The 27,298-nt window shown below is 41.2% G+C and overlaps 1 protein-coding gene and 1 long non-coding RNA gene across 2 annotated transcripts in view; one reads left to right on the forward strand and one right to left on the reverse strand.

Annotated features, from left to right (window-relative positions):
* Nucleotides 1-27,298, reverse strand: part of ddb1 (damage-specific DNA binding protein 1) — a 260,804-nt gene that overhangs the window by 190,041 nt on the left and 43,465 nt on the right. Inside the window, exons 4-5 of the mRNA XM_034160167.1 lie at nt 5,760-5,981; nt 2,540-2,654 (exon numbers count right to left, since the gene is read on the reverse strand). Coding sequence (XP_034016058.1) covers nt 2,540-2,654; nt 5,760-5,981 — 337 coding nt within the window. The remainder of the gene's footprint in view (nt 1-2,539; nt 2,655-5,759; nt 5,982-27,298) is intronic.
* Nucleotides 107-10,814, forward strand: LOC117501330. The gene is made up of 3 exons (XR_004558011.1): nt 107-253; nt 8,614-8,622; nt 10,804-10,814. It is a non-coding gene; the product is annotated as an uncharacterized LOC117501330 (long non-coding RNA).

Below are 27,298 nucleotides of genomic sequence, written 5' to 3' on the forward strand. Positions count from 1 at the left end.
ATAAAAACAGGACAATTTAGTTCTGGTGGTAGGTAAAAAAAAAAAAAAAAAAAAAAAAAAGCCAACTTTTTGCACAGCCAAACTGTCATTCTTCCATGTAAACTACACAAATTAACAACTTTTCACTTTTGTCTTGTTCCTGGGTTAAAACCACAATTTCCCATTTCTTCACAACCAATCAAAAGAGAAAAGAGTGGTCTTGACCTCCAAACTTTGGTTTTGTGGTCAGGACATTGAAGTTGCAAATTAACCAGTTTTCACATTCACCGAGCGGTCAGTACTAATTTCTGGAAAGGTTAAGTCCATTTGTCAGAGTTGTGGTCATCATATTTTTTCTTTTTGTGATCATGTCAAAAGGGTTCAAACATCATACAATGTTGATAAAGCAATTATATTTATGAAAACCTTCCTCATTTGTACAGATTGAGCAAGAACCTTCAAGAGAGGTTTGAAGAATCTCCTTTGTTCATGAATATTTCACTCTTTAATCAAAGAAAATTAAACAACCTAAACAACAGAGGGGAAAAGAGAGCAATGCACCTGCTATTCCTTATCCTGACATTCCAGTTCCATTGGACCAGTGCCACAGAGTGCTGAGCTTCCTGTACCTTCACCTCCAGAAAGAAAACATCCATCAGAAGAAGAAAGCACTGAATCCGATGATGGGGAGCACAGTGAAGTGGACTGTGACATTACAGATACAGTTTGTGAGAGGAATCCTTACTTTCCCAGTCAAGGAGATCTAAATGACCTCATCAGAGATCTTGGTTTGACAAAGTCAAATGCTGAGTGTTTGATCTCAAGGCTGAAGGAGTGGGACTTGTTGGATGAAAAGTGCGCAAGTAACAAGCCAAAGAAAACGTCACCAACTTTTCTCTAGCTTCTTTGCCAAGGAAGAGAGTTTGTGCTGCTGTTGTGACATTTCAGGACTGTTCAATGCAATTGGAACTGCATGTAATCCAAATGAGTGGAGACTCTTCATTGATAGAGAAGCCTGAAGGCTGTGCTGCTGCACACTGGGAACAAGTATCCATCACTTCCTTTGGCTCATTCAGTGCATCTCAAGGAGGATTACAGTGTCAAATATCTGCTGGAAGCTTTGAACTATGATGAGTATGGATGGGAGGTCACTGGGGACTTCAAAATGGTGGCATTTGTGGCAAAAATTCCATTAGCAATGCTAATGGAATTTTCGTTTTTGTGTTTGGGCAAAGCAAGGAGGCCTGGTATCATGATGGTGGCTGCACATCATGATGTCGGTCAGTCACCAGCAATGAACACTCCCAATGGGGCAGCTCAGTCTTGTTTGAACCCCTGTGTGATATCACAGTATTTGACCACTTCCAGGGACAGCGTGCCGTTATGCAACACAAACACAACATCACTTCACACAGATAAACAGTGTACGGTTTTGTTTTCAGTTGCAAACACCGCAGCAGTCGCAAAAAGTGCAGTTTTTCAGTTCTCAATAGAGAAGGGAAGACGAGGCAAATGGAAGATGTCGTGTGGGTAAGTGTTAGCTTACACAGATAGAGGTCATGTCGCCAGCCAGAGTTGCTGCTGTTACTCGCTTCCACATGTTTGAGCTCCGGGTCATAAACAAACCACAACACGTACACTTTCCACCACATCATCAATTTTTCTCTACATTTTCACTTTTTTTGCATGTAATTTGCCCAAAAACTCAGAAAGTGCCATGTTTCTGATGGAGACACACAAGGGCTGCCTGTCCCTGGATGTAGGATTACTGCGTTGTATTTTACCCCTTTAGTGCCTGCCCTCAAACGAGACTGCACTGCCCAACTGCCAAACCGTAACTTTGACACAACACTGTGGAAAGGATTTGGTATGAATTAAGCTGCAAAACAGAAATAAAGCGCAGTAGGTGGTCAAGCGAGGCAAAGTGAATGGGGTCCATGAGAGAGAGCGCACTTCTGTGAAGAAATCTGCCAAGTCCGGGAAATAAACCAGTGCTTTCTGATTATTTAACATTCTAAAAATTGTCACGGTTGAAAACACACTGCAGAAAGGATTTTGCAAGAATTGAAATTATTCATGAAATAAGGTGGTTTATCAGTTTCTTTCCTTTCCAAAGCCTTGGTCTGGTGACCACCAAGGCACTCCTGCTTGTTTTTAAAAACGCATCATATACACTCAGTCTGTAGCAAGTCTTTGAACAAAACCAGAAGTTTGTATTTTTAAATGGTCCGGAACAGAAACACTTATTTGAAATAATAAAAATGGGAATAATAATTAATTTATTATTAATAATAATAATGTCAAGAAGAAAAATACAAAAAGTCCATGAAAAGGGCCACGTCTGCCTGCTTTTGTGCAAGTACAATCATGTTTTCTTGATGTATGAAATGTATGATTCAAATTAATAACATATTGCCTTAATGGTGCCGACTATATATAAGTTGGCATTTAGTCGTTTTTAATAATTATAAATAATAGATTTTTTTAAAATCTACTTCTTCCACTTAATTTGGTTAATTTATGAACTTCTGAAGTGAACAATAATGTACACTGTGATCACCTGGGATAACCATGGATGCCTCAGCCTCCACATTCTCCTGTTTCCAGGGGCCCTTGTTGAACTCCTTCTCCCTGAGAGAAACTTCATAGGTCTTCACATGGCGTCCTTGTGGGTCCTACAACAAACATCTCATCAGGTTACATTTTTAAAAAATTCTTTCTATGCAGGAAACATTTCATTTTACTTATGTGATAGTTGCTGCCAAACAAAGTTCCACTATTTGTTGTGATATTTAATTAGGATGACAACATTCGTTGGCAAGAATGCACACAACCACAATAAAGCCCCACACTGTTACCTCAGGTTATGCTTGCATCCATGTGCTTGTTTCTCTGAACAACTACCCCCACCCCCACCATATGCCTGGCGGGCCACCAGACTAACGAGAACCAATATAGAAATATTTTGTTAATAATGCCAATGAAAAATAGGTCAAATATCCATTAATTTGGATGCCCATAATCATCGCTGGATCAGGAGCATATTGATTCCAGTATTCTCTCACACAAACAATAATCTATGGAGCAAATGATGCTTGACAGCATCATAATCATCTTATTTTATCTTACCAGCAGTGACCTGACAGCAGCACAACATTCAGCAGCACAACTTCCATTGCAAACCATATCAGAGCCTTCAATAAAAAAGTGTCAGGCGTCAGAATCTGACATCTACACCACACATTAAAAAAAAGGAAGAAAAAACAAGAGGGGGTTTAAAAAGGGGGGAGAGATTAGTTGGACAACAAAGAAATAAAAGTCAGACATTAACCTCCACCTAAAATGTGTGAACTGCACACACTAAACCATTCACGCCATTAAAACTTTTCAACAGGGGATAGCATATCCGCCATATTGTATTCTGGTTGTGCAGGGGATTGTGGGAAATGTGTGCCTGCTGTAGCTGCACAGACACACTCAGGAAGTCAACAAAAGGCTAAGAATGCCAGGGATTACTTCTTGTGTCCACAGATGCTTCAATAACCATCTCAGGGATAAAGAAGAACTTCTATGTTTCTCCTAAGAATCCAATGCTTTGAAACAAGTGGATTCACAATATTGGAAGGACTGGAAATAAGCACCAGGGTTCTTGGAGTTGATTCTCCAGTCAACTGTGAACCTGGTGAGATCCCAAAAGCCCTGAACCAACTGAGGGTGGGAAAAGCTCCAGGATGTGTGGCATTGAAGCTGAGGTCATCCAGGATGGTAGAGATACTGTTCTCCTGGCATTGCAAAAAAATTTTGTTTCAATCTAGGAGACAGGTGTCATCCCTTGAGATTGAAAGAGAGGTCTCGTTATCCCGATGTGGAAAGGGTGATCGTATGGATCGCAACAATTATAGAGGCATCACACTGCTCTCTGTGCCAGGGAAGGCGGTTGCAAGGATCATTCTCAATAGGATTCAGTTTCAACTACTTGCTGTTCAGCAACCAGAACAGTCTGGCTTCACCCCCAAGAAGTGAACTGTTGACCATATTTTAACTCTGCGGGTACCCACTGAACACAAGCATGAGTATCAGCAGTGTTTCTTTACAGCCTCTGTTGATTTTTGCAAAGCGTTTGCTCCAGTTGATCAGACTGCTCTGTGGGACATCCTGAGAATTCGTGGGACCCCCAAGAAGCTACTGGACATCAAAGCCAACTTATACACAGATGCTGTGAATGCTGTGTGGAGGAAGAGACTGAGTTTTTCCCCAATGAAAACTGGTGTTTGTCAAGAGTGTGTTCTGGCTCCTATAATTCCAGTTCAACTCAATTTCAATTTATTTTAATTTATATAGCACCAAATCACAACAAAGTTGCCTCAAGGCGCTTCACACAAGTAAGGTCTAACCTTACTAACCCCCAGAGCAAGAACACAGGCAACAGTGGTAAGAAAAAAAAAACTATCTCTGATGATAATGAGGAAGAAACCTCTTAGTATGTTACTATGCTTTTAAACTCATTGAGTGCCATTGACACTTAAACGCGTCTTTTCAGATAGTAACGCTCAGTGCCAAAGACGCGGTATCGCTAGCTTGTGTAAAAAAAATTAGAGTTGTAATCACAAGGGAACCCATTCTGTGGGTGGTAGCAGTGTGAGTGTGGACCAGAGCGTGACTCGCTCTCCACCGTTGTGCGGACGTCTTACGGTTGTACCGCTCCTAATCCGACTGGTTTCCACCTGGCTGTCTGTCAAACTGTTATGCAGTTGCGCTGCTCCAGTCGTTCCGTCTTTTTCCTTGGAATGAAAAAACGCCGAGCGCACGACACACACCTCACAGAAAGGCTGCTTACAAGCAAATGACGCAATCGACAGGCTCATGCACGTGATTCAAATCCATCAGGTTTTTGAAAAAAATAAAAAAGGTCCGATACGCGGGAGCCAGAGGGAAAGGACAGACGGAGTCCCTCCCCTGACAGGTTTTTTTTTTTTTGGTGCATTATACAATAGGATCACTTTTCATAATGTCTGAGATGTCACTGAAGCAAAAACAATTATAATCAAAGACATTTTCTCCTTGAAATGTTGCTTGTCACAAAAAGCCAATTTTCGCAGTTTTTTGTCAGAAATCATCATTTTTAGTGATACCCACCCATGTTCTGCAGACAATTACTAAAGAATGGAAAGAGGTACAAACAACCGTTTTTTTTTTTCTGATGATAAAGGAAAGTCTAAAGTTTCTTTTGGTATGTTTGTTGTTGACATGGACATAGAACTCAATTTTCTATGGGTATTGAAAAAAACACTAAAATGCTGAAAAATCCTGGCACTGGGATGTGCTGAATTTTGAAAATGGTTGGCACTCAATGAGTTAATCTTTTAATTCATTTTATTAGGAAATGGAGCAGGCCGTGGTCTTAACTTTATCTAGATTCTGGGTGTTTTGGTGGCACTTGGGGCTGGTGGCCAGTGATCACCTTGGTATTTCTTCTGTTTTTCTTGTTGCTTAATGCTGACAAATTGCACTATTTGTTGTCTTTCTGATGCCTGATTTTATTTATTTGTGTGAAGCGCCTTGGGGCAACTTTGTTATGATTTGGCACTATATAAATAAAAAGCAATGAAATGAAAAAAATGAAACCTCAAGCAGACCAGACTCTGTTTACCCTCTGCTTAAAGCCTACGTCCCGGGCTGATAAATTCATACAAAGGAATTTAACATAAAATTCATTCATCAACAAAACTTCTCTTTTTCACTTAAACCAACAAACCCCAAGCAAGCCAAAGTGAATGCACCTGGTAGATGAAGCAAACAGTTGGAGCCTGGCAGCCATGCAGGAAGTGTATGTCGATAACCTGTAGCTCCTCCAGTCGGATGTTGAAAGCTTTGAGTTCACGGTTGTCTCGGTCCAATGGAATGACCTTGAACAACCCATCATACAGGCGTAAGCCAATCATGCGACATTCTGGGTCCACAATTCCAATAATACCCGTTTCTGATGGTCGCCCAATACGATCCTTCAAAGAAAAAGAAAAAAGAAAGAAGAGCCCCATTAGGTCCACGATCCACGCTTATATGGATTTCAAATGCGGCTACGAGGAAGCAACCCAGTCTCTGCAGAGTTACACATTAAAGCTGGCCATACACTTCGCATCTCTGAAATGTAAATAAAAACAGAATACAATGATTTGCAAATCCTCTTCAACCTATATTCAACTGAATACACCACAAAGACAAGATATTTAATGTTCAAACTGATAAATTTTATTGTTTTTCTGCAAATATTTGCTCATTTTGAAATGGATGCCTGCAACACGTTTCAAAAAAGCTGGGACAGTTGCATGTTTACCACTGTGTTACATCACCTTTCCTTCTAACAACACTCAAGCGTTTGGGAACTGAGGACACTAATTGTTGAAGCTTTGTAGGTGGAATTCTTTCCCATTCTTGCTTGATGTACGACTTCAGTTGTTCAACAGTCCGGGGTCTCTGTTGTCGTATTTTGTGCTTCATAATGCGCCACACATTTCAATGGGCGACAGGTCTGGACTGCAGGCAGGCCAGTCTAGTACCCGCACTCTTTTACTACGAAGCCACGCTGTTGTAACACGTGCAGAATGTGGCTTGGCATTGTCTTGCTGAAATAAGCAGGGACGTCCCTGAAAAGACGTTGCTTGGATGGCAGCATGTGTTGCTCCAAAACCTGGATGTACCTTTCAGCATTGATGGTGCCATCACAGATGTGTAAGTTGTCCATGCCATGGGCACTAACACACCCCCATACCATCACAGATGCTGGCTTTTGAACTTTGCGCTGGTAATAATCTGGATGGTCTTTTTCCTCTTTTGTCCAGAGGACACGATGTCCATGATTTCCAAAAACAATTTGAAATGTGGACTCATCAGACCACAGCACACTTTTCCACTTTGTGTCTGTCCATTTCAAATGAGCTCGGGTCCAGAGAAGGTGGCAGTGTTTCTGGATGTTGTTGATGTTTGGCTTTCAATTTGCATGGTTGAGTTTTAACTTGCACTTGTAGATGTAGTGACAAACTGTGTTAACTGATAATGGTTTTCTGAAGTGTTCCTGAGCCCACGCGGTAAGATTCTTTACACAGTGATGTTGGCTTTTAATGCTGTGCTGCCTGAGGGATCAAAGGTCATGGGCATTCAATGTTTGTTTTCAGCCTTTCCACTTAGGTGTAGAAAGTTCTCCAGATTCTCTGTCTTCTGATTATATTATGGACTGTAGATGATGGAATCCCTAAATTCCTTGCAACTGAATGTTGAGAAACATTGTTCTTAAACTGTTGGACTATTTTTTGACGTAGCTGTTCACAAAGTGGTGATCCTCGCCCCATCTTTGCTTGTGAACGGCTGAGCCTTTTGGGGATGCTCCTTTTATACCCAATCATGACACTCACCTGTTTCCAATTAACCTGTTCACCTGTGGAATGTTGCAAACAGGTGTTCTTTGAGCATCCATTTCAAATTGAGCAAATATTTGCACAAAAACAATAAAGTTTATCAGTTTGAACATTAAATATCTTGTCTTTGTGGTGTATTCAATTGAATATACGTTGAAGAGGATTTGCAAATCATTGTATTCTGTTTTTATTTACATTTTACACAACGTCCCAACTTTATTGGAATTGGGGTTGTAAAAGTTACAAAGGAGCAGCACAGACCCTATGAAGATCCAGCAAAAAGCATGTGCATTTTGCTGCCATTAGTTCTATGTTGCATCTGTGTGTGTTGCTGATAAACACATATGGAGGTTAAGATTTTGCCCCCCTTTTTGCTTTCCATGTAATAAACACTATATATAACACTAACGGATTTTTCGCTCACATTGGATAAAATGCCCGTCCGATTGCAATGTATTTCCATTAAAAACCCTGAGCAACCTGGACGTGCACAGTAACAGAGGTACAAATTAAATTTCAGTGCCCCGACACTTGCCAATATGAGGAAAGTGGGACCGGAGTCATTTACCTGATTAAAAGCCCGACCGCTTATTTTTTCACACTGTACTCAGACTTGGACCTCCTGAAGCCTGACATGCACCTGTTAAATCAGACACAAAAGGCTGTGATTTGACACTTTCTGCTTTTACTCCTTCGTCTGCCATCATATTATAGTAGTTTATACAGTGCACACGCTGATTAAAAATGGATCACAAAAGTCTGCAAATTTACAGCACCAAGTCATAAAAAAGGAAAATGTACAGCTTAGAAAGAAAAGCTTGTTGAGGATCAACAAGCTCCCTCAGCCCCAACCAGTCCCAGCAGAAGACTGCCCCTCCCTGAGCCTGGTTCTGCTGGAGGTTTCTTCCTGTTAAAAGGGAGTTTTTCCTTCCCACTGTAGCCAAGTGCTTGCTCACAGGGGGTCGTTTTGACCGTTGGGGTTTTACATCATTATTGTATGGCCTTGCCTTACAATATAAAGCGCCTTGGGGCAACTGTTTGTTGTGATTTGGCGCTATATAAAAAAAAAATTGATTGATTGATTGATTGATCAACAAGTCCAGAATAAAGTACGGAGAACTTTTAGCTTAACTATTTTTATATTTATTTTGACAGCACCTGTGCCTGGATCTGTTGCTGTATGTGGATAAATGATTTAAAAAAAATGTTGAAAACATTAAAGGTTCATTCAGTTTAGGGTTGAGCTGGATACCCGTTTCAGACAAGTATCTGATACGGATAAAGCATTTTTAACGAGCTGAAGGAAACTCTTGATTGGGTAACTGACTGTCTTCACGCTCTGTGATTGGCCAGTCACACACAGTGCCCACCCCTCCCTACACAGACACATCTCTCTGCACCCAGACTCACACTCGCATACACAGGAACTGATCTCTCTCTCTGGGCTTGGCTTGATTCTACCTCACGTTGCTCTCTCAGCACTCCTTAGGTTTTCTTCAGTTTGCCTCTATTTTGGCTTGTATGATATTTAAAGTTACTTGGTGAACTTGTTTCATAATGTACGCAGTGCATTTGACAAGACAGAGCTGAAAATGGCTCGTGTTGTGTTGGTCACCGCCTCCACTCCAGTCGTTTTTTTTTGTTGTTTTTTTTTTATACTGTTTGTTTGCTCTTAGTTTGGCTGGTGATATAAAGTCAGTTGGAAAACTTTGCTCGCACTGAATGCGGTGCTTCTGAGAAGAATACAGTGAACAAGGCTGACAAATTATTTCCCTGTTTGCCATCACTGGATGTTTGCATGACTCACCAAGTTCACACAGATCATTAAAAAAAAAAAACAGTCTTAGAAAAAGTGCTCTCTCTGCCTCTCACTCAGTCACACACACGCACAGAGACCTTAATCAATATTGTTTAACTTTGTGTTGGGAAAAAATGCCAAGAACGTTAGGTAGTAAAAATAAATAAATAATTGGAAAAAAAAAGTCTGTTTGATCATAAAATTAAAAAAGAAGTTGTGATGACTATGACAACTCTTGTTCATGCATACTTAGTAGTTATAATTACTTTGAATGTCAATTATGAGGCTGTTTTGTTATTCATTCATACACTTAAGAATATTCAATCAATCAACTTCAATCAACTTTTTTCTTGTATAGCGCCAAATCACAACAAACAGTTGCCCCAAGGCGCTCCACATTGCAAGGCAAGGCCATACAATAATTATGAAACACAGTCTACGTCTAAAGCAACATAACCAAGGGATGGTCCAGGGTCACCCGATCCAGCCCTAACTATAAGCCTTAGCGAAAAGGAAAGTTTTAAGCCTAATCTTAAAAGTAGAGAGGGTATCTGTCTCCCTGATCTGAATTGGGAGCTGGTTCCACAGGAGAGGAGCCTGAAAGCTGAAGGCTCTGCCTCCCATTCTACTCATACAACCCTAGGAACTACAAGTAAGCCCGCAGTCTGAGAGCGAAGCGCTCCTAATGGGGTAATATGGTACTATGAGGTCCCTAAGATAAGATGGGACCTGATTATTCAAACCTTATAAGTAAGAAGAAGAATTTTAAATTCTATTCTAGCATTAACAGGAAGCCAATGAAGGGAGGCCAACACGGGTGAGATATGCTCTCTCCTGCTAGTCCCCGTCAGTACTCTAGCTGCAGCATTCTGAACCAACTGAAGGCTTTTTAGGGAACTTTTAGGACAACCTGATAATAATGAATTACAATAGTCCAGCCTAGAGGAAACAAATGCATGAATTAGTTTTTCAGCATCACTCTGAGACAAGACCTTTCTGATTTTAGAGATATTGCGTAAATGCAAAAAGGCAGTCCTACATATTTGTTTAATATGCGCTTTGAATGACATATCCTGATCAAAAATAACTCCAAGATTTCTCACAGTAGTACTAGAGATCAGGGAAATGCCATCCAGAGTAACGATCTGGTTAGACACCATGCTTCTAAGACTGTGGGGCCAAGTACAATAACTTCAGTTTTATCTGAGTTTAAAAGCAGGAAATTAGAGGTCATCCATGTCTTTATGTCTGTAAGACAATCCTGCAGTTTAGCTAATTGGTGCGTATCCTCTGGCTTCATGGATAGATAAAGCTGGGTATCATCTGCGTAACAATGAAAATTTAAGCAATACCGTCTAATAATACTGCCCAAGGGAAGCATGTATAAAGTGAATAAATTGGTCCTAGCACAGAACCTTGTGGAACTCCATAATTAACTTTAGTCTGTGAAGAAGATTCCCCATTTACATGAACAAACTGTAATCTATTAGACAAATATGATTCAAACCACCGCAGCGCAATGCCTTTAATACCTATGACATGCTCTAATCTCTAATAAAATTTTATGGTCAACAGTATCAAAAGCAGCACTGAGGTCCAACAGAACAAGCACAGAGATAAGTCCACTGTCCGAAGCCATAAGAAGATCATTTGTAACCTTCACTAATGCTGTTTCTGTACTATGATGAATTCTAAAACCTGACTGAAACTCTTCAAATAGACCATTCCTCTGCAGGTGATCAGTTAGCTGTTTACAACTACCCTCTCAAGAATCTTTGAGAGAAAAGGAAGGTTGGAGATTGGCCTATAATTAGCTAAGATAGCTGGGTCAAGTGATGGCTTTTTAAGTAATGGTTTAATTACTGCCACCTTAAAGGCCTGTGGTACATAACCAACTAACAAAGATAGATTGATCATATTTAAGATTGAAGCATTAAATAATGGTAGGACTTCCTTGAGCAGCCTGGCAGGAATGGGGTCTAATAAGCATGTTGATGGTTTGGATGAAGTAACTAATGAAAATAACTCAGACAGAACAATCGGAGAGAAAGAGTCTAACCAAATACCGGCATCACTGAAAGCAGCCAAAGATAACGATACATCTTTGGGATGGTTATGAGTAATTTTTTCTCTAATAGTCAAAATTTTGTTAGCAAAGAAAGTCATGAAGTCATTACTAGTTAAAGTTAATGAATACTCAGCTCAATAGAGCTCTGACTCTTTGTCAGCCTGGCTACAGTGCTGAAAAGAAACCTGGGGTTGTTCTTATTTTCTTCAATTAGTGATGAGTAGAAAGATGTCCTAGCTTCACGAAGGGCTTTCTTATAGAGCAACAAACTCTTTTTCCAGGCTAAGTGAAGATCTTCTAAATTAGTGAGACGCCATTTCCTCTCCAACTTACGGGTTATCTGCTTTAAGCTACGAGTTTGTGAGTTATACCACGGAGTCAGACACTTCTGATTTAAAGCTCTCTTTTCAGAGGAGCTACAGCATCCAAAGTTGTCTTCAATGAGGATGTAAAACTATTGACAAGATACTCTAACTCCCTTACAGAGTTTAGGTAGCTACTCTGCTCTGTGTTGGTATATGACATTAGAGAACATAAAGAAGGAATCATATCCTTAAACCTAGTTACAGCGCTTTCTGAAAGACTTCTAGTGTAATGAAACTTATTCCCCACTGCAGGGTAGTCCATCAGGGTAAATGTAAATGTTATTAAAAAATGATCAGACAAAAGGGAGTTTTCAGGGAATACTGTTAAGTCTTCTATTTCCATACCATAAGTCAGAACAAGATCTAAATATATTAAAGTGGTGGGTGGACTCATTACTTTTTGAGCAAAGCCGATAGAGTCTAATAATAGATTAAATGCAGGTGTTGAGGCTGTCATTCTCAGCATCTGTGTGGATGTTAAAATCGCCCACTATAATTATCTTGTCTGAGCTAAGCACTAAGTCAGACAAAAGGTCTGAAAATTCACAGAGAAACTCACAGTAACGACCAGGTGGACGATAGATAATAACAAATAAAACTGTTTTTTGGGACTTCCAATTTGGATGGACAAGACTAAGAGACAAGCTTTCAAATGAATTAAAGCTCTGTCTAGGTTTTTGATTAATTAATAAGCTGGAATGGAAGATTGCTGCTAATCCTCCGCCCCGGCCTGTGCTACAAGCATTCTGACAGTTAGTGTGACTCGGGGGTGTTGACTCATTTAAACTAACATATTCATCCTGCTGTAACCAAGTTTCTGTTAGGCAGAATAAATCAATACGTTGATCAATTATTATATCATTTACCAACAGGGACTTAGAAGAAAGAGACCTAATGTTTAATAGACCACATTTAACTGTTTTAGTCTGTGGTGCAATTGAAGGTGCTATATTATTTTTTCTTTTTGAATTTTTATGCTTAAATAGATTTTTGCTAGTTATTGGTGGTCTGGGAGCAGGCACCGTCTCTACGGGGATGGGGTAATAGGGGGATGGCAGGGGGAGAGAAGCTGCAGAGAGGTGTATAAGACCACAGCTCTGCCTCCTGGTCCCAACGCTAGACAGTCACAGTTTGGAGGATCCCAAAAAATTGGCCAGATTTCTAGAAATGAGAGCTGCTCCCTCTAAAGTGGGATGGATGCCGTCTCTCCTAACAAGACCAGGTTTTCCCCAGAAGCTTTGCCAATTATCAATGAAGCCCACCTTATTTTTTGGACACCACTCAGACAGCCAGCAATTCAAGGAGAACATGCGGCTAAACATGTCACTCCCGGTCTGATTGGGGAGGGGCCCAGAGAAACAACAGAGTCCGACATTGTTTTTGCAAAGTTACACACCGATTCAATGTTAATTTTAGTGACCTCCGATTGGCGTAACCGAGTGTCATTACTGCCGACGTGAATTACAATCTTACCAAATTTACGCTTAGCCTTAGCCAGCAATTTCAAATGTCCTTCGATGTCGCCTGCTCTGGCCCCCGGAAGACAATTGACAATGGTTGCTGGTGTCGCTAACTTCACATTTCTCAAACAGAGTCGCCAATAACCAGAGGTTATCCTCGGCGAGTGTATCGTCGAGTGGGGAAAAAACGGTTAGAGATGTGAACGGTGTTGACGGTGTACACGGGGCTTCTGTTTAGGGCTACGCTTCCTCCTCATATATTATATTCATGTCCTGAGTTCATAAAAACTTGTTCCGTAAAATAGTTCCTTTACTATTGTGATCAAAATCATTGATTTGAATCTCAAATTTGAGGGTGCTCTGTAAATATTCACTCATACACTTAAGAATACTGACAATGGGCATCATGTATCAACGTGCGTACGGCGATATTTGAGCGTATATGGGGTGTACGCCAAAACAGCTGCGCTACTTGGCATTTATCAATGTGGTCGTTGGCGTACGCTGCGCTGAAAATATACACCAGGTCGAGAGGTGTAAATTATACACCAAAATGAACCAGCGCTGGAATCCACATAACAATGAAACTGATCAACATGATAAACAGTGCCATTATACAAATCAATGCATATGTTACATAAATAACACTTTCCTGATTATACTAATCAAATCAATTTTATTATATAGCGCCAAATCACAACAAACAGTTGCCCCAAGGTGCTTTGGTACTGTAAGGCAAAAGCCATACAATAATTACGGAAAAACCCCAACGGTCAAAACGACCCCCTGTGAGCAAGCACTGGTGACAGTGGGAAGGAAAAACTCCCTTTTAACAGGAAGAAACCTCCAGCAGAACCAGGCTCAGGGAGGGGCAGTCTTCTGCTGGGACTGGTTGGGGCTGAGGGAGAGAACCAGGAAAAAGACATGCTGTGGAGGGGAGCAGAGATCAATCACTAATGATTAAATGCAGAGTGGTGCATACAGAGCAAAAAGAGAAAGAAACACTCAGTGCATCATGGGAACCCCCCAGCAGTCTAAGTCTATAGCAGCATAACTAAGGGATGGTTCAGGGTCACCTGATCCAGCCCTAACTATAAGCTTTAGCAAAAAGGAAAGTTTTAAGGCCTATCTTAAAGTAGAGAGGGTGTCTGTCTCCCTGATCTGAATTGGGAGCTGGTTCCACAGGAGAGGAGCCTGAAAGCTGAAGGCTCTGCCTCCCATTCTACTCTTACAAACCCTAGGAACTACAAGTAAGCCCGCAGTCCTGAGAGCGAAGCGCTCTATTGGGGTGATATGGTACTATGAGGTCCCTAAGATAAGATGGGACCTGATTATTCAAAACCTTATAAGTAAGAAGAAGAATTTTAAATTCTATTCTAGAATTAACAGAAAGCCAATGAAGAGAGGCCAATATGGGTGAAATATGCTCTCTCCTTCTAGTCCCTGTCTCCTTCTAGTACTACATAATAATCAATACAATCCCGCTTTGTGGATTGTTGGTCTCGAGCACGATTCGTGGCCACAGCGCTGACTGCAAGGAAAGCGCTGCTCGCCTTTTCTCCAGAGCCTGGAGCCAGAGCAGCGCTGAGCTTAACTTTATGTGGTGTGATCATTTTAGGACAATGAAATTGATAACAACTGTAGTGTTGTCATTCCCTTCGCCCGTGCTGCAATCAGGTTGTGTCGTCTCCATTCGTTTGTCACAATAAAATAATACCGAAATACATTTAAAATAAAGAAATCTGACAGATTAGGCATGTCTTATTAATTGAGCGAGCAAATATCCACATGTCAAGAATTATTGACGTGAAAAGAGAATACAGTGGTCCCTCGCTATAACGCGGTTCATCTGTCGTGGCCTCGGAGTTTCGCGGAGTTTTTAGTCCAATTTTGCATGCCTTTTTTTTTTTTTTTTTTTTTTTTTTTTTTTTTTTTAAGTGTTCTGTGTGTCTGTTTATAAGAACCTTCTTGCCCAGAAGAAAAAAGAGCGCCAACAACTACTCATACTGTGTTTGTCACTCGGAAACAGACACCTGCAGCGAGGTGTGAGAGGAAAAAGCCGCGGGGTCAGGACGGAGAGGCGCGATCTGTGAAATACTGGTCAGTCACTATTAATAATTCTTATGTGTCCAACCTCGTACGTGATCATTAAAATTAAATTTGTTAGTTCTAAAAGCCATCATAATTATTTATAGGAAAATGTTCTATTTTTATTCTCAAACAAATGTTGGGCCTGAAAACAGGTTGGTCTTAGTTTTCTACTAAGGTTTGAACTTGAGAGTGTTTACACACGAGAGAAAAGTGAGAAAATGTTCATGCCTGATTGAGAAAAGTTTATAAAGTGGTTTACAGGTTTTTTTACAGCTTTAAAAAGTCTATAATCATTGTAAAAAAATAACGCTGACTACATCGCGGACTTCGCTTTTTGCAGACTATTTTAGAACGTAGCTAACTCCCGCGATAACGAGGGACCACTGTAACACTTTTTTGATTATACTACAAAACAATTGATGCGACGGCCGCTTTTGACGCTACTACTGGCACGCATCGTGATTGGTGGAGTTTCTTTTTCTTTGCCGTCTTCCTGCTTCCATGTCGTAAAATGAGGGTGTGGTCTGAAGCGGAGTCTGAATATTATGGGCGTGCTTATTATAATTACGATTGTTTTCACCCGCCGCATTTATCAAGGTCACGTCAGGCGTACACTGGAAATGGGCAGGTGCGTACTGCTTGATACATGTCACGGCAACTTTGGTGTACTTCAAATTTACACCGTAAATTTATGCCACAAGTGCGCAACTTTGATACATGAGGCCCATTCTGAGTTCATAAAAAACTTGTTCCGTAAAATAGTTCCTTTACTATTGTGATCAAAATCATTGATTTGAATCTCAAATTTGAGGGTGCTCTGTAAATATTCACTCATACACTTAAGAATACTGATATTCTGAGTTCATAAAAAACTTGTTCTATAAATAGTTCTCTTACTTTTGTGATCAAAATCATTTATTTGAATCTCAAATATGAGGCTGTTCTGTAAATAGTAAATATAGCAACTTCTGATCAATCCTTATCAATTTGAGGCTTAAAATAATGTACCAATTTAAGCCCCACCCATTTTTCAGTTGAGCCACGCCCACTACTTCTGGTTTAGGCCCCGCCCATTCCCGAGTACACATACAGATACTTGAGATGGTTGAACACAGATACAGACAGCGGTGCACTCGCTCATCCCTAATTCAGTTGTTCAGCGCAGTTGGACTCAAAATGGCACCATGTTCTGAGTTGACACCACTCTCTCAATTAAGGCACACTAGTTAAAGGGTTTCAAAAAGGAATAGTCTGCAGCATCTGTTATGCTTAGTCATCACATTACGGGGTCACGTGACAGAATCCAATGGACACCAATCTTGTTTGGTCTTTACTCTGGAGAACAAGTGACCAAAACTATTTCATTTAATGAAATATTACCACTACATTAATCAATAATCTGATGTGAAATTTATGACAAATCACCATGCAAATCTGCCTTTGACCTGCTGTGGCAACCCCAAGTGAAACACAGGAGAAGCCCAAAGGACTTACTTTTACTGACTATGGTATTAATGTTAAGAGACAAGGTGTACACACACGCAAGCATGAGGACATTAGCGCCCACATGCCACATTCACAATACTAGGTCATCAACTCTAGCCCTGCCGGTCGTGGATATACAGCGAACTGCCATGCATCACGCTCTCTGCCAGTCCTTGAAACATCGCTCCCTGGAGACACTTTCATCGTCTGCCGGTCCGCTATATTCAGTGTTTGGGAGGCACCCACAGAACTAATGTAATAATCAATGAATGCCAAGGACTAGCTGAAGCCCGATCCTCATGCGTACGTCAGACACACTTCCGGGTGTAATGCTCGTTTTGCCTTGGTTATAACCCTGTCATGCTAGAGCCAGAAAGCCATACGAATGAAAATTCGACCTCCATTCAGGCAAAGTCGAGACACAATCGAAAACCTCCCACAGCATTCTGCATGCATTCCAAACAGTCGGGCAAATTCCTGTAGCCAGCCAAAATGTTTAGCACATCTTCGTAACATTTGAGATGTAGTCGAGGTGGAAAAAGCTAGAACGGCAGTCGAAGTGCATGCTGACCACAGCCAGACTGTGTTCTAAATATTCTTGCGGTGTCAAAACAGGATTCGGAACAGTCTGATCGCACTCAAGAGACATTCGCCATGGTCAGGCACATCAAATCCTGCCAGCATGTCCCGACTGCGCCACAGATGAGCCGTATGTGCACCTCCACTGGATCCCATTAGGGGTGCGCAAAGGAAATATTGTTATGTGTAATGTCTATGGCACGCATTCATCTTGTGAACTAGACCATGGGTTAAAGCAATAAATTTTCATCTGACTGAATTTTTTTCCTGGCAAAAATCAATGCCAGCAATTCCATAAAATGCGGCACAATGGGGGCACACACTCTTTTTTCTCTCAGTAAATACAGTATACAAATCTATTCTAAATAGCCTCTAAGGAGAGAGAGAAAAAGCATTTAAAAAAAAAGCAAAACCTGAACATTTTTAAAAGAACAAGTCAAATTTTGTGTATTCTGGTGAATTTTAAAGGGTATGAAGCCCTCTGAAACAAAAGTCATTTCAAACTGTGAAATAAAAACAGTATTGATTATGGGGGGTCTGGGGGATCTCCCCCAGAATATTTTTAAAAGCATACCGCAAGTTAAACTTCATCAAAGCCATTTAAAGATATCAATCGTGACTCACCTTTTTGTGGATTAAAGTTGCTAACCAGGACTCTTGGTGAGATCAAGAAACAAGGCTCGCCCGCCGTGTCCCACCAGTGTTTTTATTCGTTTCTCATGAACATGGTTTTTCTGAGGGGCAGCCAACTCTCACACCCAGACTGGATCATTAATATCTGTCACTTCGCCAGTTCATCAACTTTAGTTAAAATAATATCCTCCCTTATGAGACGTGACTCGTTCTTTCACATGCGCGCGATGTCACGTGGGCTTGTGTATAATAAAAATGTTATTGTGCTGTTTTGCACCTGTGTTTAAAGTAACCCTGAGAATGTATTGTTATTAATTTTGTTTTTAGCACTCTGGGTCAGTCTGAACTGGGAGCGAAGAGCTGGATGTTACTCATTATTACACTGCATAGCACGACTTTGTTTTCGTAGCCACTAACGACTGGGAGTGAAGCCATGCTGGGATCATTATGAACTGGGAGTGAAGAACTGCTTTTATTATATCTTTGAAACTAACTTTCAGATGCCTGTTGATTAAAGAAATTATGTGCGCCAGGGAGGTTGAGTTGGCCACTCACCCTCCCTTCGCGGACACACTAGAAAAGAGGGAGTAGAACCATGCTTCAACAGAGTCTGCTGCGGGTTAACGTACGAACGCCCAGCCGGTTGACAGGCGCACTCTGCTGAAGGTGTTGGCTCTCCACCTTAAAGGCGTCACGGTAAGAGAGAAAAATGCGCTGCAACCACTTGTGTTTGATGTAACTGCTTTTGTGGGGAATAAATATACGCCTTTTTATTCTAGCAAAATGCAGTCTGTGTGATCATTTCTGTGTGCCGATCTGACCGAACCTTGTGTTTCAAAACAGCTTGTCACGTGGGCACACTGACAAGCTGAAGTTACAGCCCTTCATGTAAAAAAAGGAAAGAAAAAAATATATCCTTCATGTGTGGTTTTGTGGAACTTCAATGATTTTTCCAAGTGACTGGTTCTCTGCTGCATGGCCTCCCCGAACTCCTCCCAGACCCGAGTTTTTGCCTCTGCGGCCGCACGGGCTGCAGCATGCTTGGCCTGCAGGTACCTGTCAGCTGCCTCTGGGGTCCCACCTACCAACAAAGATAAGTAGGACTCCTTCAGCTTGAAGGCATCCCTTACTTTCAGTGTCCACCACCGGGTTCGGGGATTGCCGCTGCGACAGGCACCAGAGACCTTGCGACCACAGCTACGAGCGGCCGCATCGACAATGGAGGTGGAGAACATGGTCCACTCGGACTCCATGTCTCCAACCTCCCAAGGGATCTGGGAGAAGCTCTCCCGGAGGTGGAAGTTGAAGACCTCGCTGACAGAAGGTTCCGCCAGTCGTTCCCAGCAGACCATCACGATACGGCCTGCCAGGTCTGACGACTTCCTCCCCTCCCAGCAGATCCAACTCACCACCAGGTAGTGATTGGTCGACAGCTCTGCCCCTCTCTTCACTCGAGTGTCCGAGACACGTGGCCGAAGGTCAGATGATACAACTACAAAGTTGATCATCGACCTCCGGCTCAGGGTGTCCTGGTGCCACGTGCACTTATGGACACCCTTGTGCTCGAACATGGTGTTCGTGATGGACAAACTGTGACTAGCACAGAAGTCCAACAACTGAACACCACTCGGGTTCAGATCGGGGAGGCCGTGCTTCCCCATCACCCCCCTCCAGGTCTCACTGTCGCCGCCCACGTGGGCGTTGAAATCCCCCAGGAGAACAATGGAGTCCCCAGTCAGAGCGCTATCTAGTACCCCTCCCAAAGACTCCAGGAAGGTCGGGTACTTTGCACTGCCGCTCGGCCATAGGCCGAGACAACGGTGAGGGACCTGTCCCCGACCCGAAGGCGTAGGGACGCGACCCTCTCATTCACCGGAGTGAACTCCAAACACATGGCAACTGAGCTGGGGAGGCAATAAGCAATGCGACACAAGCTCTCTGCCTCTCACCGTGGGCAACACCAGAAAAATGAAGCGCCCAGCCCCTCTCCAGGAGTTGGGTACCAGAGCCCAAGCTGTGCGTGGAGGTGAGCCCGACTATCTCTAGTCAGTATCTCTCAACCTCCCGCACAGCTCGGGCTCCTTCCCCCCAGCGATCGGTGACATTCCATGTCCCAACAGGGGCTGTGAGCATGGACCGGGCCACCGGGCCACCCGCCCTCGACTGCCACCCAATCCTCTCTGCACCCGACCCCCATGGCCCCCTCTGCAGGTGGTGAACCCATAGGAGGGCGGGCCCACGTCGCTCTTTCGGGCTGAGCCCGGGCCGGCCCATGTACTAAGGCCCGACCAACAGGACCATGGCTTATGGCAAGCAGTGAACAGTGCGGGGAGGAGTGAAATTCACACGGTCCCTTCCTCCGCAGTGCAGTGCTATCCACGCTGACATTCCTGCTACTTTGATTAGAGCAGATGGAATGTTGCTCTGACCGTGACAGTGTCATATTTCGGCCCCAAAACACGCATGACACAACGTGCGCGCACATATGTGTGGTTAAATTTTCCAAATGATGGAAATCCATCATGGTGATGGAGAACTTTAACCCATGAACATTGTGTAATCAAACCAAAGCACTGTATGTCACTGCGACTGTTATGTTGATGCATCTCAGCGACGTGGAGCAGTGCGTAGAGCTGAACGGGGCCTCATATCCCTAATAAACGTATATTGCAGACACATTATCACTCCTTCCCATAGGTCAGATAATGTATGTAAATATCTATGGTCATCATAGCTGTAACACCACATGCAGATGTGCCGCAATGCCACAACACAACTTAACGACGTGTCACAGCTATAATACACATATTATGACATGTACATCATCGAACTCTTTAGGGTAATAACGGTCCAACTGTATTGCCAAGCCATTACAATATAAATAAAATAGAAGGTCACCTTTGGAACAGTCAACAGCAGGTAGCAGCCTGTGATAAAATCCCTGTCATCCTGGGAGCATGGTTACGTCAGTCAAGTGCCGACAGCACATGCCTCTTCCATGTTGCTCGTGCCTGAGCCTGTCTGGACGGCGGAGCATCCCGCTGTCTGCTCAACAGCTGATTTCCTGGAGAGTGGGGAGGGGGGGGGGGGTGCAGCCACTGTGTAATGCTTTAATGTCAGGACCTGCCTTACCTCTCCTCTGGATTTCGTATTATATCCATATATGGGTTGATGTATGTAAGCCAGAGTCCCCCAATCATGGGTGTACTACGATGTGCCGCGGAATGGTGGCTATTACTGGGATTAACGGTTCAGAGTGTGCATGTCAGTGATCTCATGACTGTAATAATCTGATCACACACAATCACATGAACTATAGCATTGCGATAGTCAGGGGACCGTGGTTTACATGTAATCAGTTCATGGGATGGATGTCATTCGAATTCCAGCAGTGAGACATGACAGGTTTTCAGCAGATAGCAAACTACAGCACTCATTCTGCCATATCTTTAACCTTTCTTGGCTTCCATCCAGACCTCAGGTGGCACTCAAACTGCACCAGTATGACAGTCAATGTGCATTATTCTTATTCTTACTGCAATCTGGGGTCAATGAAAATAAAATGTATTTAATTTGCGGTGACTTCAATATAAATCTTTTAAACGTATCAAATCATACAAGTAGCTCTGACTTCTTGGATTTAATGTATAGTAAAGGCCTTTATCCAACTATTACCATGCCAAGTCGTGTAACTTCAAGTTGTGCCACACTGATAGATAATATTTTTATAAATGTCCAAGGAAACACTTAAAAGTGGTCTTTTGAGAAATGACATCACAGATCACTTACCAGTATTTGTAACACATTCATGTGAACTAAAAATAAACAGAGAAGTATACTAAAGTGGTTAGAGTTAGATCTGAAGAAAGAGTAAACAAATTTAAGAATGACCTTTTAAAAGGAACGCTGGGACAGTGTGTATAATACTAATGATGTAAATAATGCCTATCAGTTATTTTTACAAAAGTATTTATGGTTATATAATCAATATTGCCCCCTGAAAACTTGCAAGTTAAAACAAGATGTAATGATAAACCTTGGATATCAAAGGTATATTAAAATCCTGCAAAAAAAAAAAATGAATAAGCTTTATCGGACATTAAACACTGAAAAGCGATATAAGGCCTATAAAACAAACTGACTTCTATAATCAGGCATGCAAAAAAAAAAAAAAAAAAAAGAGTATTATACAAATTTGTTAATGAAAAACAAAAATAATATTAAAGGAATGTGGAAAGTGTTAAGGGATGTAATTGGCACTAAAAGGAGCTTTAGTTTGCCATCGTATTTAACAAATGAACAGAATGTTGAAAAAAGTGCATTACAAATGGCTGATGAATTTAATTCATTTTTGTTAATGTTGGCCCAAATTTAGCTAAAACTTTTCTTTTGCAAAATAAAGACAGTTGGAAAGGGGAAAGCAAAGTCATGCAATCTTTTTATCTTGGTGAAATGAGTGAGAATGATATTACTACTGTGTTTAAATTAAAAGTAAATATTCCTGTGATAGTGACGGGTTAGATATTTTTAATCATTAAAGACAATTCATTGCATTAGTAGCCCGTTAAAATTGATATTTAATTTGTCTTTTAACACTGGTGTATTTCCGGATAAATGAAGGTAGCTAAGATTTACCACTTTTCAAATCTGGTGATAGGCACAGTCTTACTAACCAGCAGGTAGTCCACAAAGTACCTCTGTTTGTTTACTCTGAAGTCATATTTAATCTCAAGAGATTTTGCGAAATTTCCTGTCTGACCTGAGAACGTTCGTGTGGAAATCTGTTCGTGTGTGGTGTTTGTTCTTACCGTGTGGCTGAACACCACACACTGTACCACCAAACCTGTTAGAGCTATGATTTTTATCTTCACGTGTATGGTCTCTCAGGTTTTGGAAACCTCAAGATAATTTTAAAATCCTGTCGTGTGAACCAGGCTTAAGATAGCATCACGCCACGCAAGGTGGAATACTTCTAATTTTGAATGACGCCATTTCCGTGCTAGACCTCTAGCCTTATGCTTGAAGTCACGCAAGTAATCACTGAACCAAGGTGACTGTGTTTTTGGGAGGGGCACAATTTTAACAAAGGTGGCGCAATCATATTGAGTGTAGTTTTGAGCACTGAGTTTAAACTATCCACAAGTCTGTCTACTGACTGGGTATTTGTCAAATGTGAAGCTAAGACATCAGGCAGTCTAGCTTTGAGTTCAGTCTTAGTTGAGGAGTTGATGCATCGCTGTAATGATATATAAGGTTGTTGTTCCACTAAACACGGCAGCGAAACTGTAAACTTAATAAGTGAGTGATCAGACACCACTGATGTAAGAGGCATGATGTCATATTCGTGACAGCAATACCACATGTGAGAACCAAATCCAGGGTATTTCCACTAATGTGCGTCGAGACCTGAATGCATTGCCGAAATCTTAATGCATCCACAATTTCCATAAATGATCTTCAGAAGGGATCAGAAGGCTTATTTATATGAACGTCATCAATGATCAGAATGTTATCTGCACTTGTTGAGAAGTTAGAGATGAACACACCAAACTCATCTAAGAATTCAGAATATGGGCCAGGAGGCCTATATACATGACAAAATAATATGGCTAATTTTCATTCTTCTGACCTTGGCAAAGTGTAATATCCTGAGCAAAGCAGAGAATCAGATGCTCAAACGAGTTATATTTGTGACCCCCAACAGCTAATAAGCTAAACCTAGAATTATAAATAAGAGCAACAGCCCCACCTTGCTTCGTATCACAAGGGATGTGACTAAATATATAGCCCTAGTGGTTGTGTTGTTTTGTTACTTGGTTTGTCTTGTGTGCCATGTGCTCCTTGCCTTTCTTGGCCAGGTCTTGATCTCAATGGGTTTTTATTATCTGGTTAAATAAATGCTGAAGAAGGAAAGAACCACCTGCCAACTGTACCAAGACATCAGAGGTGAATACTATCGACAGATTTCGACCAGGCAACAAGATTTTGAAAACATTAACAATGAGGGAAAAAAACTTCCATACCTGCTGGGGCTAAATAAAACACTGTGGAGAGCCGACAACAAGTTTATGAAGTATTATCTATATTATAACAGTCAAATGCGTGTGTGTGTGTGTGTGTGTGTGTGTGTGTGTGTGTGTGTGTGTGTGTGTGGGTGTGTGTGTGTGTAAAAATGGTCCAATGGACTGTATTTACAGTCATTCCATGGGAAAAAATCTTCCCGGGTCACCGACTCGGATTATCTTTTTTTTTTTTTTAGGGTTAGGGGTTTAGGGTTACCCACATATATCTGATGAACACATGCAAAATATTTTCTGCTTAATTCCAAGTAGTTTTTAGATATAATTTTTTTTTTTTTTAATAGAGGACCCACAATCCCATTTTTCACTCGCAAATGCATTGAGGTTTTTTTTTTTTTTTTTTTTTTTAAAGGCATTATCTCAGCTAAAAATACAAATATAAAGATCAAATTTGGAATACACCCTATTTAGTCACCCCGGATACAGTAGTAAATTTCAAAAATGGGATACAGCACTAATTTTTCATTCTGTAGCATCACAAAAATGGCAGTTTGTCCATTCGTCCAACATTTCAAAGAGCTGTACTAAAGAAGGGATTCGATGGATACTCTTCATATTATACACATATCTGGGGTACTAGTTATATGTGTGTAAAACACTGTGGTCATAACTTGAAGGGTTTTTGAAGTATTGACTCTTGAAAATCGAACATGATTGCAGAATGTCAAAAATAGGCTTCCAGTCTCTTTATGAGTTGATCATGTGGTCAAGTGCTCAGCCACTTCATCATTTTTTGTGGAGAGCTTATTGATAACCTTTATGTCAATTTTTTATCTAGCTCAAATGCCTTCATAGTGAAAATAACTTGCAAAGTAGGGTACCATAACATGGTGTGAACCAATTTTGAACCTGCATTTGCATATTTAGAAAGCAATAAATCAGCTCTGAATGGAAGCATAAAACTCAAATTTGGTATTTACAATATTTGGCACTCAAATAATGGATCAACTTTGAAAGATAGATTACTGAGCTTATTTTTTTTAATCATCAGGAGAATCTATGCCATGTCTCTGGCCTCAGCAGTCAGCAGTGTCAGTTATCTGTGGGAGTAATGAACTCAAGAAATTCACCCACCTTGGCAGAAACCTAGGCTTCATTTAAATGAGCAGTAAGTTAAGGAGACCCAGGCGAACTGGGTACTACTTGTATCATGAGGGACTGTCAAGTAACACTTTGGTTATGTAGCTCAGTTTTTCTGAGCTCAACCCAGCATCCAGGTGTCTCAGTGCTGAGGACTCCAGTGACTAGACAAGCTAAAATGACATGGCTAGTTTTAGGAAACAGCTACGGATTGGGAGTCTGGCAGGGTGATTGACAGCAGGGCCCTGAGGTGATACTGTGAGATGGTGAGTGCAGTAATGAGCAGCATCTGCGCACGTCCACCACAGAAACAGATTAAACTGGCAATGCATCCTGGGTTAAAAATAAATAAAAACACAGGAAACAGCATGCAGTTGAAGGGCCTAATGTCCCGGCACCACTTAACAGGCCGGATGTATACATCAAGATTTGTCATCACATTCATGTAACTAACAAAAACAGCAAGGTACAAAACATGTAGGCACATGTCTGCCATTATTGTTCAAGAGTCATTGTGTTCACGAGGAAAATTATTTCTGCCTCACAAATATACAAATCTATGAGCATAAGTTACCACAAATTTAATAAGCTCATTTCCTGCACAAGAGGTTGTATATATGAAGATAGATGCCATGCATCATCACAGATTTGTTGAATTACACAAGACAAACCACTTCAGCCACATATATACACGTTTATGCTCCGAACAGCCGTAAACCTAATCAGCCTTTCTACAACCCAGGAGGTGATGATTTACTGAGCATCGTTATCAGCTTAAACTGTTCCTAAGAATCAGTCCACACACAATGAGACCAGACAAAAAATGCATGATGAGAGAGTATCCCACAGACAGAGGGCCCACAGAATAATAAACACTATCATTATTACCATCATGAAAAGGGCCACGTCTGCCTGCTTTGTGCAAGTACAATGACTTTTCTTTATGTAGCTTCACTCAGATTTGGCTACTTTACATTAAAAAAACTATCTATAGACTCATATTTCTGCTGTATCCTCTAATTATTCAATTATGAGACTGAATGACACAAAAATTAGGTGATCTGTTTATCACTCGACTGTATCCTCTACACTTGAAATTGCAGTTCTGAATTAACTGAAAACACAATTACAACCTACATTGAACAAACAATGACAACACAAGGGCTGATAACATAACACTCAGAAACAGTATGGTACCTTGATAGTGGGTGGTGCAATAGCCAAGTATTTATCTCCATTGTGATAGGTGATAGACTCCTGTCCTATGATTATAGCGCCCCCAAATGGTTCTGGCACTGAAATGCAAGCACATAAAATAATCAATGCAGTTTCTTCAAAGAAAAAAAACATTGTATTTATATTATCTTATCAGGACAATCCTAAAAAGAGGTTTTGGTCCAGATTAGTATAAAGACCATAATGTGATGGGGAGACCACATTCTCTGATCCTGTACAGCAGTATTTAAAGATCACTGAATACAATCTCAATCTCAATTTATTTATAAAGCACTTTAAAATGCACCAACAACCAAAGCGCTGTACACAACAAAAACAGGCAAGTTAAAATAATTTAATAAATAAAAAGTTACAGTTAAAAGCAAAAACACACACACACACACAAAAAAAAAAACAGTGTCAAGCTGTGTTAAAAGCCAAAGAGAAAAAGCACTTCATGACTTCAATTTGTCCTTCATTTCACTCTCTGGTGACAGAGAAGGACACGATAAACTTATCAGTACATAACACAAGTCTGAGTAGGAGACTAAACACCGGTGCCTCCTTTACACGCTACATGGCCAAGATATCAAACCTAATGTTCCCTCTCAGGAAGTGAAACAAGTCACTGGTGTCTCCCTAAATAACCATTTGTTTGACAGAGTCATTCCAGCAGTACCCAACGATCCTCTGAAGGGACACAATAAGAGACATCCAGTCATTACATTCCTCACTGTTAGCTTCCAAGTCACAGTCACAACCAAACAATAACCTTGTACTTTTCACAAAATGACTCGCTGCAGTCTTTTAGATGTGCAATGTCTGGCTACAAGTCAAAGTACACATTCATCATGCTGCAATCACATGGACTAAATCCAGCATGCTGGTTGTTACAGCAGAATTCCTCCTGACATGTACTGCATTAGTGGCAGATTGTACATGAGGACATTAGGCTTGGTCATTTTCAGTGTTAACAGCAAGAATTATAATTTACTTCATTTTGCACAGCAGTGTATAAAAACAGGACAATTTAGTTCTGGTGGTAGGTAAAAA

This window comes from Thalassophryne amazonica, chromosome 2 (assembly GCF_902500255.1).
Source record: "Thalassophryne amazonica chromosome 2, fThaAma1.1, whole genome shotgun sequence".
In the NCBI taxonomy this organism is placed as follows: Eukaryota; Metazoa; Chordata; class Actinopteri; order Batrachoidiformes; family Batrachoididae; genus Thalassophryne; species Thalassophryne amazonica.